General features: G+C 44.8%; 1 protein-coding gene across 1 annotated transcript in view; it reads left to right on the forward strand.

The window, feature by feature from the left end:
* Positions 1-17,117, forward strand: part of PIANP (PILR alpha associated neural protein) — a 153,951-nt gene extending 136,834 nt beyond the window's left edge. Inside the window, exon 6 of the mRNA XM_069243080.1 lies at positions 16,247-17,117. Within this exon, the coding sequence (XP_069099181.1) occupies positions 16,247-16,268 (22 nt within the window). The 3' untranslated portion in view covers positions 16,269-17,117. The remainder of the gene's footprint in view (positions 1-16,246) is intronic.
* Positions 17,118-19,299: the final 2,182 nt, after the last annotated feature.

Consider the following 19,299-nt stretch of genomic DNA (forward strand, 5'->3'; position numbering starts at 1 on the left):
AAATGAACATTAATAGCTGTCCATAACGGCGAAACAGGTGCAATCTATGCAGCATTTGAATAACAAGGCATTCGATAACAGCAATGCAAATCACTAAAACTATAATCTGTAATGAGCTAATTGCATACATTTAGTCAGCATAACAAGGTCTCAAATTGCATCGTGCGACAAAAGGAATCCTCATCTAACCTCAAATTAGCATCGGCATGTGGGACTTCCATCAAAAACAATTTAGCAACATTAATTTAGAAAACTCCTAACTAGGGCTCTTATCAAAATCAGCAGTTGGTTACCTAAAAGAAACACAATGCAATTTTACAATTTCCTTTCATATTTACCAATTTCAATCAGCATTCAAGGAAGTCTTCGTCTCACAGGTACCGTTTCTCGATCAGCATGGGACGGGGCAAAGGGGCAGGGGTGGACGGGGCAGTTGCCTCACGGCGGCAAGATAAACTACTACTTCATGCAAAGGGACAAATCAAAGTTAAAGTCTCTAGGGTAAGAATCATTTAAGTCTCTTTCTCTCGATTAGAGAAAGAATCAAAGTCTCTCAAAATGGCGTCGCAGCAAGGTGGGCCATAACAGCTGCAATGTCCTGCAAAATGGCGGGTATCGGGCTGGTAATAGCTACTTTCTTCTCGTGCACCTGGTTTAAATAGACAACAGTTAAAATCCAGTAGGGTCTTCCATTGGAGGGTTCATAGGTTAGCTTCAAATTGTCCAATCAAAAACAACAGTTCTCAAGCTTTTACTTAAGCATACATTATCCTTGGAGACGGGTACGCAAGTTGCAACATTTTATACCAATTAACTCATTTTCAGAGCTTCCATTGTCCGCACCTGCAGATTGACCTTGGAGTAAAGAGAAAAATATGCCAGGCTGGCACGAAACCTTAAGATAAGCATGTGAACGATCTCAGTGGAAAAGTACAGCTTCAAGCAGGAATACACGTTTAATAGCACATTGGAAAAATACGAGCATCTAGACCGTGAGACCAGGCAACTAGGCCGAAGCCTGCACTAAAGTAATGCTAAGCTAAAATATTTCAAATAAGCAAATCATAGCACACGTTTACGATTATGTCGGATTAGTGCAATTCTAATACATCACGTTATATAAAGCACGCTTATAAATGTTGGCAAACTACTCTGAGGGCACATTTTGTCCCCGTACAATCTTTATTAGTTCGTTTAAAGTCATACATGATTATTTCACACTACGTTTATGCGTTAATAAATGTAAAACCTTCATTTCAGCTTCATCAGTCCCTCCTCTGATGACTACTTGTCATCACACCAAATCATGCCCACAAATTTTATTCCATTAAAATTCTGTCAGTTCTCTTTTCCTTTTAATTCCCCTTGTTTTCGCTTTGTATTCTTCTGCCATTCTTTTCATCATTTTCTCTTCCTTCCTTCTTCTAATTCTTTCCATAATCATTGTTATTCCCCTTTTTATTCCCCAAATTCCAAATATGCAAATTAGTACTATTAATATTCCCTGTATTATTTTCAGTAATATTCCATTCCAAATTCCCCCAATCCAATTTCCCACTGAAGCAAGTCCCTTTCCAACCTTCTCCCACACTCCTGGTTCTTTCAGTTCCTTTAAATCTGCACTCTCCTTTGTTAGATTAGCAAGAATTGTTTTAATCTTCACACTATTATCTGGAATATACGTACAACAGTGTCGTGCACCAAGCATTTTGCAAACGCCGCCATCCTTTGCTAAAAGAATGTCTAAGGCAAGCCTATTTTGAAGAGTCATAGCTCTTTCCGCTGCAAGTTCAGCATCTATCAGGATTATAGCACCTGAAAACTTTGTCAACATGTTATCCACTATAGTAGACAACTTTCTTATTTTGATGGAATTCAGCACAACTCCCAACGAAGGAATCATGGCTCCAAATATATCTCCTACCACAGCAGCTGCGGTCTCTCTTTTCTGGATACGATGGGATCCAGGTGTCTTTGGAATCATCGATAGGTCATCCAGTTGATAAACCTTTGGGAACACTATACCCAAATAACATCTCCCCCACCATCCCTTTGGAAGACGATAATAGGCATTATACCCACAAATGTAATATACACCTGGAATGACAGGGTCAAGTCCGTTCATCATGAATGTCCATTTGGCCTTAAAGATAAACGTATGTTTACACTCACTCGCTCCTACGAAAATGTTATCATAATAAGATTCACCTCGATATATACAAAATTTTCCTACATGCCAAGCATCTAAAGCAATTCTCCCTTGTGTCTTTATTGCGGCAAAATCATAATTATCTACTGAAGTCCTCTTATGTAGTTCTTTTTCTAATTTTGCATTCATTTGTGCCCTTCTATCATCTGTGCGATCTAAAAAGCTTATTTCTACTGCAGAGAGCGAGCAGGTAAGGTTTTCCCTATGAGCGTGAGCCATTTCAAAAGGTTGCATTGGCTCGAAAAATTCCCTCATTATTTTAGCATCCCAATCTTTAGCAATCTGGCTTAGCTGCGCTATTATAGGAACATATGCAAAGGTAACATCATAATTCGAGTAAAAATACTGTATGTTAGTTTGACCATAAAATCTAGACATTACTATACTACATGTAATCCCGTATGTAAGAGGCATGTGGTGATAAGTCACCCCTTCCTTTACTGATGTCGGTATCTGTGTACACACATAACAATCTTTCGCATCCATAGTCTCAACATATTCTGTTAATAAGCGATAGAAAACATTATACGAGAGTTCCTTTTTATCATGCAAGTGTCTCTCATCTAATTCTAATCTTTTCAGTGCAGTTAGTTCAGTGACAGTAACAGGAGCAAAAGTAGAAGCATCAATTTTCTCATTCTCACCCTTACCATGCATTCCAAGCACTATTGCCATTGTTATTAGTACACATGCAATTACCAAGCCTATACACACATATTTACAATATTTCTTTCTACTGTTTTGTGTAGCGTACCCAGTCATGATCTGTATAGAATCAGAGAGCTGGAAGCACCTGTGAAAGAAACTATTTAGCAATTCAGTTACAAAGCTGAGCGAGCACAATGTTTCACACAGTTTTCTTCAAGAGGCCAGTCACTTATCGGTTAGCAGCGTTTGTCTCAATTCGGCAATAACTCAGTCTTTATCAGTTCAGCAAGTGTCTCATCCTGTTTAGCAATGTCACAACTGGTTGTTTGTATCACGTTGGATTGTAGCAAGCAATGTCATTTATCACCCTTTCAATCAACAGAGTCCATAAAACTTTTCTTTTCTATTGGTATCTCTTCTTCTTCGTTCTCGAGGCTAAGAGATACAAATTCGTCAGTCCAATCGTCATTGACTACATATGCCCATTCTGGACCGGAATATCTCCTGTTTGGTATCCTTTTCCTTTTCAATTTTGCCTCTCTTTTCGATTCTGCCTCACTGGTACTTTCCTCTTTGGCCAAGTCTTATCCTTCACTTGAGGATGGTACCACGACAGTCACTTCCTTTCTTTTCTCTTTCACTTTTGGCCTTTCTCCGTCGTTCAAACTTTCTTTAGTCCTCTGTTTTATTGGTGATATACTTAGTCTCCTCTTTGCACCGTGTCCATTTGATGGACCTGCGACCTTTTCTGTGGAAGCTTGAACTGTTTCGTTCTGTTCTGCCTTGTCCCCTCCTTCTGGGGAATCAATCACATTCTCCTTTTCTTTTTCTCTATCGTCTGCTTCTGGGAAAGCCCTCCTCTGATCAGGCTCTCGTGCCTTTTCACCTCTTTCGAGCCCTTCGTCACCGTTACTTTCTTCACATTCTTTATCACTTTCAGCTGCTTCAGGCTCTTTGTGACCTTCAGCTGCTTCAGGCTCTTTGCTACCCTCAGCTGCTTCAGGTTCATTGTCACCTTCAGCTGCTTCGTCGCTGTCTGAACTTTCTCCTTGGTCTTCCCCAAGTGAGTTGGTCGCTTCGTCCTCAGAGAATATTTCTCTCTCTTCTGTTCCTGCCTGTTCGCTTTCGGTTTGGATTTGCTCTGTCTCAGCGCTCAGCACTGTTTTATCAGGCACTGGCAGTTTCAGCGCTTCAACTTCCTCATCTGTGGGACACAACACTTTCTTTGTGTGACTGGCGTGAATCCAGTTGGGAACTCCCGCACACTTCACAGCGGTAGTTGTCGTCAGGATCACTTGGAAAGGGCCTTTCCAACGGGGTTCCAGACACGACTTTCTCACGTGCTTCTTTACCACGACCCAGTCACCCGCTTTCAGTGTGTGTCCTGGACCTTGGATCGGTGGCAAGGTGGTTGCTTCCACCTGGTGAGAGAAAGAGCGAACCACGTCAGCCAGACCTTTGCAGTAGTCTAACACCATATCATCTGTAATATTCAAAAGCGCGTTTGCGGGAACTGCAGGAAGTCTCATAGCCCTGCCCATGAGAATTTCGTGCGGAGACAATCCAGTCTTTCTATCAGGGGTGTTTCTCATTGACATTAACACCAAGGGCAATGCGTCAGGCCATTTCAAATTTGTCGATGCACATATTTTCGCCATTCTTGATTTCAGTGTACCATTCATTTGCTCCACCAGTCCTGAGGCTTCAGGGCGATAGCTACAATGCAGTTTTTGCTCAATGTTCAGCGCTGCGCAAAGTAACTTTATCACCTCGTTATTGAAGTGACTTCCCCTATCTGATTCTAAAGAGATCGGGAATCCGAAACGTGGTATTAACTCCCTCAACAATAGTTTTGCGACTGTAAGGCTGTCATTTCTACGTGTGGGGTATGCTTCAATCCAGTGACTAAAAATGCACACAATCACCAACACATACTTCAAACCTCCCTGCACAGGCATCTCAATGAAGTCCATCTGCATTCTACTAAATGGGCCACTGGCTCTGCCAATGTGGCTCGCGTTCACAACTGTTCCCTTTCCTGGGTTCATCTGCTGGCAAGTGACACATCGATGGCAAACTGCTTCTGCAGCTTGACGAAATCTGGGGTTAAACCAATCAGTTTTGAACAATCTTATCATGGCATCTCTCCCTAGGTGAGCCTGTCCATGATAGAACCGCGCAAGCTGTGATAAGAGACTATCTGGCAAAACAAATTTTCCCTCATTTGAAACCCATAACTCATCTGGTCTTTTTATACATTGTGATTTAATCCAGAAATCTCTTTCGTCCTCCCTGACGTTATTCTGTAATGTTTTTAGTTCGTCTATTGTATCTACGACCTTCAAGGCAAATGCTTCAGCTGGTTCGAGTTCTGGTTCACTTATCGAATTCCATTCATCTCTTAGTAATATACAATTCAAGGCACAAAATCTTGCGACTTGATCCGCATATGCATTTCCCAGAGAAACATAGTCCTGTCCTTTTGTATGAGCACTACACTTTACCACTGCAACTTCGGCTGGCATTTGAATGGCGTGTAACAATTCCCTTATTCTTTCCCCGTTTTTCACTGGGGATCCTGAGGAAGTCAGGAAACCTCTCTGTGACCATAGTTGTCCAAAATCATGCACAATCCCAAACCCGTACTGACTATCGGTGTAAATGGTGACTTTCATCAATGCAGACAGTTGACATGCTCTTGTAAGGGCTACAAGTTCTGCTACTTGTGCAGAATAGACTCCTTGAAGCCAGGCCGCTTCCAAGACACCTGTTACAGTACATACAGCATATCCTGCTTTTAGAATCCCCATCCCATCTCTTAGACATGAACCATCAACAAAAACAATTTGGTCATTTTCATCAAGCTTAGTATCCTTAATATCAGGTCGAGGTTTGGTGCAAAATTCAGTCACCTGAAGGCAGTCATGCTCGATGTCTTCAGCGTCCTCAATTTCAGCATTTTCACCGGGAAGCAAGGTTGCTGGATTCAGCGTAGTGCACCTTTTCAGCTGCACATTCGGTGAGCCCAGAATTATCGTTTCATACCTTGTGAGTCTTGCTCCAGTCATGTGTTGCGTTCGGGAGCGGGTCAAAAGTATCTCAACTGAGTGAGGGACCATGACTGTTACTGGGTGTCCCATCACTATTCCTTCACTCTGAGTGAGGCTGATACCAACTGCTGCTACGGCGCGCAAACACCCTGGAAGTGCTGCTGCGACCGGATCCAAAGTAGCTGAAAAATATGCTACTGGTCTGTTTACGCCACCATGGGCTTGGGTCAAGACAGACAAAGAACATGCATCACGTTCATGACAAAACAATGTGAAAGGCTTTGTGTAATCAGGCATACCTAAAGCTGGAGCCCTGCACATGCATTCTTTCAACTCAACAAAAGCATCCATCTCATCTCCTTTCAGCTCAATTTGATCCAAGGCATCCTTCTGGGTCAGCTTCAGTAAAGGCTTTGCTAGAGTTGAGAAGTTGGGGATCCACTGACGACAGTAGCCCACCATTCCCAAAAACTTCCTCACCTCCCTCCTTGTCTTTGGTGGACTCATTTGAAGTACACTCGTTATTCTTTCCTTCATTATTCTCCTTGACCCTTTCTCTATCTGGTGACCCAAGTATTTCACTTTCTTCTGACAGAACTGCAATTTGGAAGGAGACACCTTGTGTCCATTCCTTCCCAAATGGTTCAACAGAGCAATGGTATCGGCTGTGCAGCCACTTTCTGTCTTTGATGCAATCAATAAGTCATTGATGTACTGTACTAGGGTTGACTCGAATGGCAATTCTAATGCTTCCAAGTCTTTCTTTAGAATCTGATTGAATATCGAAGGTGACTCAGAAAACCCCTGAGGAATTTGACACCAACTGTACACTCTGTCTAAGAATTTGAAACAAAAGAGAAATTGGCTGTCCTCATGAAGAGGCACCGAAAAGAATGCTTGTGACAAGTCAATGACTGAGAACCACTCGGCATCGCAAGGGACCTGGAACATTATCACAGCTGGATTCAGTACTACAGGGCAGCATTTGACTATGATGTCATTTATTTTCCTCAAGTCCTGCACGAGTCGGACCTTTCCACTCGGCTTTATTAGTCCCATGATTGGTGAATTACATGGACTGCTTAACACTTCTTTCAGCACTCCCTGTTTTACAAATTCGTCAATGAGTTGGGCAACTTTCATAAGGGTGTCTTGTGCCATGTGGTATTGTGGGGTCTGGGGAAAGGTTGCATTGGGCTTTACAGTCACTTTCACTGGTTCCACTCCTTTCATCAATCCCACCTCTTTCCCTGTCATATCCCACACTTCCTTTCCGACTGTTTCCCGTAATTCAGCTGGAATATCTTCTTCAGTTATCATCGGGAACAGACAAATCAGAGGATAATCTTCATCGACAGTTTCCATCTCATCCCCCTCTGCACTGTCCTCTTCTTCCCCATCACTGCTCATCTGTATTTTTATTCCCTCGTTCGAACACATAATCGAACATCCCAATTTACACAATAGGTCTCTCCCTAACAGTGCTATCGGGCTTGAGTCACATACCACAAATTGGTGTAACCCTTGATAGTTACCAATGCTGACTGGTACCGGATCTGTAATTGGGTTTGTCAGGTGCCTGTTTGCTACTCCCACCACCTGAACTGTCCTTCCTGAGAGTGGCAAATTTGGTACTTCAATGCTCTTAACAGTTGAACGTGTGGCTCCAGTGTCAACCAAGAATGAGACACGATGACCCATTACTCTTCCCTCCACGTACGGACCCTTTTGATCAAATTCCAAGGATGCTGCAAGCACACAATCTCCTTCCTCCCCTGAACTTTCACTCTCCCATACATTGTTTATTCCACTCTCACTGTGTAATGGGAACTGTTGTACGGTGCCATTTGTATTCATTACCTGACCCGAAACCTGTGGAGGAACCATCACTTGCTGCTGACTCATTGGTGCCAAAGGTATTTGCATTTGCTGATTAGGTACCATGGGAAACTGCTGTTGCATTGGCTGCATTTGCGTCATCTGCATACGAGGCATCTGCATCTGCTGCGGCTGCATGGGCTGTAATCCCTGTAGCTGATTTATGGTCTGAAAATTTGGGTTTGGACCTCTCATTTTCGGTCCCCTCATTGTCTGAAATGCATTGACATCATTGTTTTGCTGACCAACACCTGCACCTTCCTGCACCACCATCGGGCACTCGCGTTTCCAATGACCGACAATTCCGCACACGTGACACGGCATCACCTTCTTCATTGCCTGCACACCATTCACAACAGTGTTCAAATCCGGACCATTATTCACAAAACCTCCTCTGCCTCTGCCTCTCGCCTGTGGCTGAAACGCCATATTTTCCTGCAACTGTGGCTGCGGTTGCGGTACCTGTTGTTGGAACCCTTGCAACCCTTGCAGACCTTGCAAACCTGTCTGGGCTGCCTTAAGCTGCATCATCATCACTTTCTCTTTCAACCTTTTCTGTTTCACTTCGATTTCGTCGCTACAGTATTTCGCATAATTCAACACTTCATCAATAGGTTTCGACTGCCAACAAATCAAATGCGACTTTATCATCTGACTTATCTCTGGTCTCAGCCCTTCCACAAATCTAAACACAAAATGAAGCATGTCCTTCGCCTCTATTGTTTCCGTGCCACTGTAGTTCTTGAACGCCTTCAACAACCTCTCATAGTAACTATGAATCGACTCTTTAGCCTCTTGGGCAGTTCGATCGATCTTCTGCCAATCCACATTTTTCGCGGCAACCTTCGTCTTCAAATGCTCAATCACTTTATAGTACAGGCTCATCACCATAGGTGATGGTGCACCCGTATCCCTGTCTCTCTCCGGTTCACTTGTCGGCCAACCTACAGCTCTTTTGCAATCCTCCCACAAGTCTGCCGGAACCACAATCTCAAAGAGAGTGTTCAGGTCTTCCCAGAGACATTTTGCAAGCTTCACAAACCTGTCAGTCTGTTGATACCATTCAATCGGTTTCTCTCTCAGTTTGGGAAAATAATCCGTAAAAGACTGAGGGCCTCATTATGACCCTGGCGGTAGAGAACCGCCAGGGCCAACGGGGGCGGGAGCACCGCCGACAGGCCGGCGGTGCTCCCTTGGGCATTCTGACCGCGGCGCTTTGGCCGCGGTCAGAAAGGGAAAACCGGCGGTCTCCCGCCGGTTTTCCACTGCCCCTAAGAATCCTCCAAGGCGGCGCAGCTCGCTGCGCCGCCGAGGGGATTCTGACAATCCTTACCGCCATCTTGTTCCTGGCGGCTCGCCCGCCAGGAACAGGATGGCGGTAAGGATTGTCGTGGGGCCCCTAGGGGCCCCTGCAGTGCCCATGCCAATGGCATGGGCACTGCAGGGGCCCCCGTAAGAGGGCCCCGCTAGTATTTCACTGTCTGCGTAGCAGACAGTGAAATACGCGACGGGTGCAGTAGCACCCGTCGCACCTTCCCACTCCGCCGGCTCGATTACGAGCCGGCATCCTCGTGGGAAGGGAGTTTTTCCCTGGGCTGGCGGGCGGTCTTTTGGAGACCGCCCGCCAGCCCAGGGAAAAACTCATAATACCCTCCGCGGTCTTCTGACCGCGGAGCGGTATTATGGAGGGCGGCATCCTGGCGGGCGGCCTCCGCCGCCCGCCAGGGTCATAATGAGGCCCTGAATGTCGCTTCTATGCCATGGTACATGTATTAGTTTTCCCCCTGCTGTCTCCCTCATTGGTAACATGGTTACTGCATCGCTACTCTGTGGTCTCTTCTCGTTTAGCTCTGGGACACTGTCTTTCCTCTTTTCCTTTCTCTTTACCCATCTGCTTTCCCATTTATCTAAGCACCTCCATACTTGTGCACTCTGCAACAATTCTCTAAGGTGCGCCTTCATGCCTGCTGACCTCATGTGTTCAAAATCTGTGGTCCCGAAATCCAACCTGTAGCTTCTGCTCAAGTGTTTTGTCTTGTCTATGTCAACCCCGTTTTTGTCAGCTATTTCCTGCAAGCTTTTATGTACCTTGTTCACTTCTCTCGTAATCCTAGGACATAGATATCTCAGCTCTTCTTCCGAGTAGGACTCTAACCTATTCACACCCATAGTCCCTTCCACCAATTCTTGTGCTTCCATGTTCAACCTGACCCTATTTAGATAATCTTCTCCCTTCCCACTGGCTGAGCTTTGTGTGGAATTCAGACTGTTGAACCACTGTGTCAGCTGTTGCGCATTCAACCCCATCAGTGTAGCATTCACATCGACTGCCATTGATGGTTGCAGCAACTTTTCAGTGTTCGATGTTAGAGGTATTATCAGTGGGGGGCTTGACCTCACCACTGCCGACTGAGCACATATGGGACTACACTCCATCAAGGACCCAGATCCGGTTGGCTGAGCCGCTATCGGAGTTATCCCTGGAGTGTTTTCTATGCACCTCCTTTCTGTCCCACTCTGCAGCATTGATCCCTGACCGCTCATTCCTAAGTTAGGCTGACTATACAAAGGTACCGGTGGACCTACAGTAATGGGTAGTGATATCGCGTCTGGGTTCTGTCCATTTCCCATGTTCTGAGACATGTTCATTCCCACACTATGGGTCATCATTGCCGGCATGCCCATCTGACTCCCCGTCATCTGAGCATGTGCGTTTCCCCCCTGCATCTGCTTTTGAGGCATCAAAAACTGGGTTGATTCAGCTTGTGCCATTGTTGGGTTGTGACCATTCTGTCCTCCCATTGCGGCTGGATCTAGAATCATTCCCGTACTATTGTCACTGCTGTAGTACCTTGGGGCCTGTGGCTGATAGTTTTCTGCCGGTTTCAACATGGGCACATCTGGATATATTCTCCTAACCTGCGGTATCTGCGGGGTGAACAGTAAACTCGGGTCCTTAGATCCCGATGATGCTCCTGAACTCTGAGTTTCACTGTTCTGTACCGGTGCCGGAGGGGCAGAACTGGTACTTCGACCTTGTCCACTCTCTGCATAAGGTGGTGGACGGTCGTTCAACAATTGCATGATTAACTCCTCATCCTCTAACTCCTCTTCCCTTCTCAACTTTTCCTCGTCCTCTCTATCCTTGGAACACCTCCTGTTTGTCTTACAGGTAGCTTTCTTCCCTGTCTCCTCTTCTTCCTTAGTAATTGCCGGAAACAATTTTATCCCCTGCAATACATCTGACCTCCACACCTTCTGTGCATTATCCCACCTAGCGTCCGCTAGTGTCTTTTCTACCTTCCTTATCCTAGTCTCGAACTTATTTTGCTGCTGCTGTCTAGCCATCAGTTCCCAAATCGCTAGAGCCTCAAACTGCGCTGGCCTTGGAGGTACCTTCATGTCGTACATCGCAAATCTCAAATTCTCTAGGATCCTTATATTGAATGTCCCATGGATCGGGAACGCTACGCTCCCATGTTTCTCTGTCAGCTTGTGCCATTGCTTTAGCCAAAGACACGGAGCTACCCCCTTCTCTTCCATTACAATGTAAGCTGGTGTGCCTTCGGGCGGCGTTTCCTCTCCTACGCTCGCTTTAATGTAAGACTCCCCCTTCATCGCACTCCTCAATGCTTTAAAAAATTTCATTTTCTCGTCTTTTGTTTCACAAAATATGTAATCAATAGGTGACTTTAATTCCCGGAATACTCTTCGCTTGCCTTTCCCCTTCCAATCGAGCCCCACGGACTGCGTCCAATCCGTGCGCGACCCTTCTCTACAACCAACCTATCCCAGCGCGACTCCTAGTGACGTCACACTCACACACACTGCGGCTGACAAAGCCTCGCGGCTTGTCCTCCTTCACTCATCTCCTCTCGTACCAACTTCTGGCATGTATTGCGAGCTACCAAAAAAAAAATATAAAACAGATCTGTTGGTTTACTACAGGAGGGGTAACACAATCGCTTCAGGACCTTAGGGATTTTTCACTAGCCTCGGCAGTTATTCCATCTTTCTCGGTCCCCATGTTCGCAAGCAAATCTGACCCGCAGACTCTGCTCTCAACTTGTCAGTGATCTATTCTAGTGCACTTAGAATTTTGTCAAAGCCCGAAGTCGAAGTTTCTTTCACTCCGTTAACACACGTACCGACTCGTTGACCACGCCCGGTCAACCTATTAATCCGACCAGACCACAACATAAACAAGTGTCTCATACACTTTTCAACATACTCCGGAGTCTCTTGACCTCGCAGGGCCCGTCTCAACAACAACAACCACGTGGACCTTTTTATGCACGAAGCGCCACATGCACATGAAGTTCGACGACTTCCCTACTCTCACACTCGGAGTCGCATCTCCGCTATTTCTATGAAGTTCGACGACTTCCCTACTTCTACACTCGGAGTCGCACATCCGCTATTCTCTAAAATCCTCGCAACCTTTTTCACACAATCTGCGGCAATAAGCTGTGCAAGCGCAAAACCCTAACTTCACTCATACCATCACTAGTACCGCCAACGCCGATCTCACACCTCCATTCTCTTCATTCGCAAGCTCCGAGATCCCGGGAAAGTCGCGGTGGACTTAGCCCATCATCATTCTCTCAATCTGTTTTATCCAAGAAAAATCTAATTCAACTTCTCGAGTGGGGTCTCAAAGGGCGTAATCAATAATTCAACACCATGTACTTTAACAGTACAGGGTCCCAAAAGGCGAAACCGTCCTCTGCTACCATCTACTGATAGAGCGTTCCGTACTAGTAATTTACCTATACTTTGAACGCTCTTTTGGCCGATGAATCTTTTGGCTAAGTGGGACCCTCTCCACCCTTAATCCGTCAATTTAATCAAATCAATAATCAATAACGAACGTAAGCAATGCCCTGATCAACGTAACACTTAACAATTAATCCAGAATACATTTTGGCGAACCCTGACCTTTCAGTCGGGAATAACCACACCAGTTTATTCAAAGTTAGTGAATTTTATTTCCCTATATTAACAAAGCTAGCACAATATAGATGTGTCTCAACACCAAATGATAAACATAAATGAACATTAATAGCTGTCCATAACGGCGAAACAGGTGCAATCTATGCAGCATTTGAATAACAAGGCATTCGATAACAGCAATGCAAATCACTAAAACTATAATCTGTAATGAGCTAATTGCATACATTTAGTCAGCATAACAAGGTCTCAAATTGCATCGTGCGACAAAAGGAATCCTCATCTAACCTCAAATTAGCATCGGCATGTGGGACTTCATGCAAAAACAATTTAGCAACATCAATTTAGAAAACTCCTAACTAGGGCTCTTATCAAAATCAGCAGTTGGTTACCTAAAAGAAACACAATGCAATTTTACAATTTCCTTTCATATTTACCAATTTCAATCAGCATTCAAGGAAGTCTTCGTCTCACAGGTACCGTTTCTCGATCAGCATGGGACGGGGCAAAGGGGCAGGGGTGGACGGGGCAGTTGCCTCACGGCGGCAAGATAAACTACTACTTCATGCAAAGGGACAAATCAAAGTTAAAGTCTCTAGGGTAAGAATCATTTAAGTCTCTTTCTCTCGATTAGAGAAAGAATCAAAGTCTCTCAAAATGGCGTCGCAGCAAGGTGGGCCATAACAGCTGCAATGTCCTGCAAAATGGCGGGTATCGGGCTGGTAATAGCTACTTTCTTCTCGTGCACCTGGTTTAAATAGACAACAGTTAAAATCCAGTAGGGTCTTCCATTGGAGGGTTCATAGGTTAGCTTCAAATTGTCCAATCAAAAACAACAGTTCTCAAGCTTTTACTTAAGCATACATTATCCTTGGAGACGGGTACGCAAGTTGCAACATTTTATACCAATTAACTCATTTTCAGAGCTTCCATTGTCCGCACCTGCAGATTGACCTTGGAGTAAAGAGAAAAATATGCCAGGCTGGCACGAAACCTTAAGATAAGCATGTGAACGATCTCAGTGGAAAAGTACAGCTTCAAGCAGGAATACACGTTTAATAGCACATTGGAAAAATACAAGCATCTAGACCGTGAGACCAGGCAACTAGGCCGAAGCCTGCACTAAAGTAATGCTAAGCTAAAATATTTCAAATAAGCAAATCATAGCACACGTTTACGATTATGTCGGATTAGTGCAATTCTAATACATCACGTTATATAAAGCACGCTTATAAATGTTGGCAAACTACTCTGAGGGCACATTTTGTCCCCGTACAATCTTTATTAGTTCGGTTAAAGTCATACATGATTATTTCACACTACGTTTATGCGTTAATAAATGTAAAACCTTCATTTCAGCTTCATCACCCTTCCCACCGAAGGCTGCACTCCCAAGTAACTCTCTGCAGAACTCTTCATACAGTGCAAGCCTAACGCCTCAGCTTTGCCAATGCTTGTTTTTTTCAGATGCAAAAAAAGCACCCCTCATATCTTGACGAAAACGAGGCAACCAAATTCAAATTGTTTTATTAAAATTTTGTCAAATATCAAATGATTACATTTTAATAGTATTCATCATGCTTCTGTGCAATGTGTCTCTTAACATTCTGAGAATTTGCATTGCTCCCACCTTCATACAAATGTTAACTATGAGAAGGGGATTTCGGCATAAGATTTCATACTCAGGTCAAGGGTTCCGTGTTATGTTTAGAAATAAGGATTTGGGCTCAAATTAAACTGAGGGTTAGGGCTTTGTCTTAGAGTTAAGCTCCAAGTTAAGAGTTTAGTGTTGGGGTGCCGGGTTACAGTTATGACTACTTTTGGCATCATTTCTACTAAGGCCATCACTAGCTGTGACTTGGAAAATGATCCCAGAAATGGCCAGAGAATGTCCCACAAAGGGCCAAAAATTCGCCACAACCCCACATCTGCCCATACCAGTAACTCCGGGGTAGGATTATCAGATTCATTATGAGTTGGACCCTGAGGGTCCGCGAAGAAACAAGTCTTTAACTGAGGAATCTGTAATTCCAGCCCTGGTTCCCCAGGTAGTTCAGCATTTCCCTCCAGACTTTCACAAGGAGATTTCGGCTGCTTTTGTATAACAGTAGAGATTGCCCGTATTGATGCAGATCTCATAATTCCGATGGTTGTTAGTAGCCCCATTGGAATTAGAAAGTCACTCATAATGAACACCTAATTTTTATTTCATGATATCACACACTGTTCTGAAATTCTAGTTTACTACCACAATTTTCCAGCTCAGGCTCATGCTGTTTGACCCAGCCTACTACCTCAATGTAGGTTATGTGTTGTAATCTTCATCAATAATGATAGTGGGAGCAGGTGTTGTCTTCTTATATTTTTGAGTAGGGGACAAAGTATACCTTTCAAGTATCTTTTCATTTCTCATTTTAAAGCGGTTGAAGATTTCCTTGGCACTTGCCATATAGCCTACAAAAGCCCAGACTCGCTAATCATTGAACAAAACCTGACCATTAACCTATCTCTCCCCCCAAACAAATCCTTTAAAAAATCCCCTGAACAATTATAATTATTCCAAACTTCCATTCACCAATGCATCCATCAGTAAAGAACATAGCAACGTGCACTCAAACTTCGCTATTCTACTCTTAACTTTTATTTCCCGCTGCACCGATCATATTGAGCATCAACATACACCAACCTTCCTTCAAGTCCAATAATTCTCTCAAAAAACTGCCCCACATGAAAATCTGCCACACCTGCTCATCAGTGACAAACTTCCACCACACAAATCAAAACTTATGTGCACCTGCTTCAAGCAAAAAGGCCAATCCGTCAAACAAAACTAATATTATTCAGCCCAAACACTGCCTTATCTTAGGTCAGGAGGAAGAAAAAAACAACTTGCTCACTGCAAAACTAGTGTGACACCCTAACTGGTAAATAGGATGGATCACTCCGAGCTGCTCGCTACTTTGTAGTCTCTAAACCCCACCCCTCTGCATCCTGCTAACCAATGGAAAATCTTGTGGTCACTGGACCATATAATGAGTTAAACTCACAGGGGTAATGCTACTGAATCATCCGCACCACCAAGCCCACACCGTCGCTTAAAGAAGTGGTATCAGTGTACCACTGCTGCATCACCAGCATTTGTGCAAATGTTGACTATTGCATCTCTAGTTTTTTAGTTGGACTGGCTCTATGCCTTTGTGCCTTTTGTGCACAAGAAACAAGCACATTAACTGATGAATTGGTGAGCTCATATCCATGGTTCTCTCCGTATTCCGCGGAAGGGTTTCCAGGACTTTCTCCAACTTGACTGGATTTAAACTTAATTTAGTTTTCTGATTTATGGGACTAATATATTTGAGCGAAGGATGCATTTTAGAATGTGTCGTCTTTTTCTTCGCCACAGCCCCCTCGCCTACCCTCTTCCTTTGCCTATTTCCTTCCTCCTTCCATCCCCTTCCTTCCTCACTCTACTTTAGGTCCTTTTCAACCTCCAATGTGTTCTCTCTTCTAGGATCCCCCTGGTGAAACTATGATTGGGGTAACGTGAACCCTCCCTCACGTTTTGTGCCATATTTGCCACTGACAGACTACACAGCAGCCCACCACACCGTACCAACTCCCAAATCACTGATAACAGCATGGGACGTTTGCAGGAGCCTTAACGTGGTGAGGACAAGATGGCCGCCGCAGAGGCTGCAGACTAGCACTCAACGGTGGTGGAAAGGGGCTTAAACCAGCCTGTCTTTCAAGTTAAGATGGTGAGGTGAGCATGACGCCTGATGAATGAACCAGCTGAAGTGAGGGATTTATTCAACCTGTGTGCAAATAGCGTCTTCCCAAGTCACCCTAACATGGATGAAATGTCGAGCAAAATCAATACGGCCATCAGCTCTGACAGTATCCTGTTCTGAAGACGACTACTCAGTTAGTCCAACTGCTTGCATGCTAAAATGGACGTCACGCAGGAAACATCTGAACAACTTCCCACCAGGACTGTCTTCAATGGATTGGACACCACTCCATGTGCGCCTCTGAGTCAGTGAGTGAGGTGTCTGTTTACGGAGAGCTCATTACCTATGGATGCTCCTGAAATGTTGCACCTTGTCTGGGATTCATGTTTTGAAGGAAGGCTACACTACCAGAGAAGCTGGCACTTGAGGCTTCACCGGGGCTTGATGTCTGTGGTGGTGGACCTCGTTGGACCCCTAGGAAATGTTTGGTAGCAGGTCGTCTAGTGGGGAAGAGTTGGTTTTCAGTGCATGTCTCCAGCCATTAACTCTCTTCCAGTACTCCCTGTTTTTGTATCACCTTTGCTGGTACCTCATTTCACCCCCACTTTGTTCCCTTCTCACTGTTTAATCCTCCTTTTATACCTCCCTAACTTTCTATCTCTCTTCCCCATCTCTCATCTTTCTCATTATTTAATAACTTTGCCAGATCTCTTCATTTCTACCGTAACTCTCTTTCCATTCTATTTATTCAATCTCTTTGTCTATGTGCTGTCTTCCTTCTTCCATGTTTTTTCTTTTTTCTTGTTATTCAATGTTTGCCTCTCTTCTTTATTCCTAATTTTTCTCTCTTTTCCCTCTTGATATTTTTCTCTTTAATAAGTTTCCAATCTTCCTTCTTTTCTCTTACTGGTGGTCGCTTGTCACTCCATTTATTCTACCTTTTTGCTTTATTTATTTCTTTCAACCTCCCTTGTCAAGATTCCCTTCTTTCTCTTTTTCTGTTTATTCCTACCTACTTTAGTTCTTTGTCTTCCTACTTTCTCTCTGCTCTTCTTTCTGTGGCATCCCATATTCTTTCCTTGCTGCACCCTTCACACACACTCGTCCCTTTTTCCTCTCTCATACTCCCTCTCTCTTCAATTATTCAGTCTCTTGTCTTTCCTCTTTTTTCCTTCTTTTCCCTTTCCCACATTCCGTCCCAATTTTCTTTCTGCTCATTAGATCTCATTGCCAAGGCCCTACATTTCTCTCTTCTCACTTCTTTCCTACACTCACTGCCACCTTTTCTGTCTCTTCCTTGCTTCCTTCTCTCTCTTCAATTTATTCCATCTCGATGTACCCTCTTTCTTCCTTCTTTTCTCTTCCCCACGTTCCCACTCACTCTTCTTTCTGGTATTTTTCAATCTTCTCTCTGTCACATCCTCTCTGGACTGTGCCGTCTTCTCCTCTTCTTGCCTGCTTCGTCTTATCGCTCTCTCGTGCGTTGTCTTCCTCTCCTCTTCTCCTGGGTGTTCTCTCTTTCTAGTGCTGTCTTCCTCTCCTATTCTCATCTGGCTCTTATTCTCTCAGTTGTGTCATCTTCCTCCCTCTCCTCACCTGGCTCTTCTTCTCTCTCTTGTCTCGTCTCCCCCCGTCCTTCTTGCCTTCTCCGTCTTCTCTCTCGTGTTGTCTTCCTCTCCTTTTCTCACAAGGCTGTTCACTCTTTGTAGTGTTGCCTTCCTCTCCCCTTCTCATCTAGCTCTTATTCTCTCAGCCGTGTCATCTTCCTCCCCTCTTCTCACTTGCCTCTTCTCTCTCGTCTCGTCTTCCTCCCCTCTTCTTGTCTGCTTCATCTTCTCTCTCTCTTGTGTTTTCTTCCTCTCCCCTTCTCCCGAGGCGCTTCTCTCTTTCCAGTGCTGTCTTCCTCTCCTCTTCTCATCTGGCTCATACTCTCTTAGTAGCTTCATCTTCCTCTCTCTTCTCACCTGGCTCTGCTTCTTCTCTCTCTTGTGTCCTCTTTGTCTTCTCTCCTCACCTGGCTCTCCTCTCTCCTGCGTCGTTTCCTCCCCTCTTCTTACTGGCCCTTCTCTCTCATGCGGTCTTCCTCCCCTCTCCTGGCCCTCTCCCGCTCTCCATGCCTCTCACACTCCCGGCGCTCCCTTGAGTACCCTGTGCTCGTCGTCAGGCGGCCTGGGCCTCGCCCCGTGCCCAGTTTCCGCGGCACTCCTTCCTCTGGCGCCATCTCTCACGCGCAGGAACAAGGAGTGCGTCAGAGGAACTTCTCCTGTCCACCAGAAATTGCCATCTCAGGCTTCTGGAAGGAGGTCCAGCCCATCTCTTGGCTGCTGCTCTCTCCTTGCTGCCTCACCCCGCCTCTCCACCATGGCCTGTCTTTATTTCCTTCTCTCTTTCTCCCTTCCTCTCCCTTTATTTTCTGACAATCTCTCCACCACTTACTTCACTGATTTCCCACCTCTCTCTCCCCTCTCTTTCGCTGCCTTTCATTACCTACGTATTCCCCCTCTCTCTTTCCTATACCCCCTCTCTTCTTTTCTCTTCGATCTTCCCCTTTTCTCCTCCCTTTATTTACACTCCCTTATTTCACTTATTCGATCCTGGTTTTAGTCCCTCGTTCTTTCCCTCTTTACCTTCTCTCCCTCCCTTCTCAGTTCCTTTCTGTTTGTGCTTTTACTCGCTTCTACAATTGTTTTCCTGTGTCTTTGTCTTTTTCCTTCTTTCTTCGCTCCCCCTCTTCTCTGCGTCCCTGCTGAGACTCTCCGGGTGTCTTCGTATTCGTTCATTTCCCACTCTCGCCTTGTCTTCGGCTCACCCTTTTCTTCCTCTCTGGTGCCTC

Source organism: Pleurodeles waltl, chromosome 7 (assembly GCF_031143425.1).
Source record: "Pleurodeles waltl isolate 20211129_DDA chromosome 7, aPleWal1.hap1.20221129, whole genome shotgun sequence".
Classification (NCBI taxonomy): Eukaryota; Metazoa; Chordata; class Amphibia; order Caudata; family Salamandridae; genus Pleurodeles; species Pleurodeles waltl.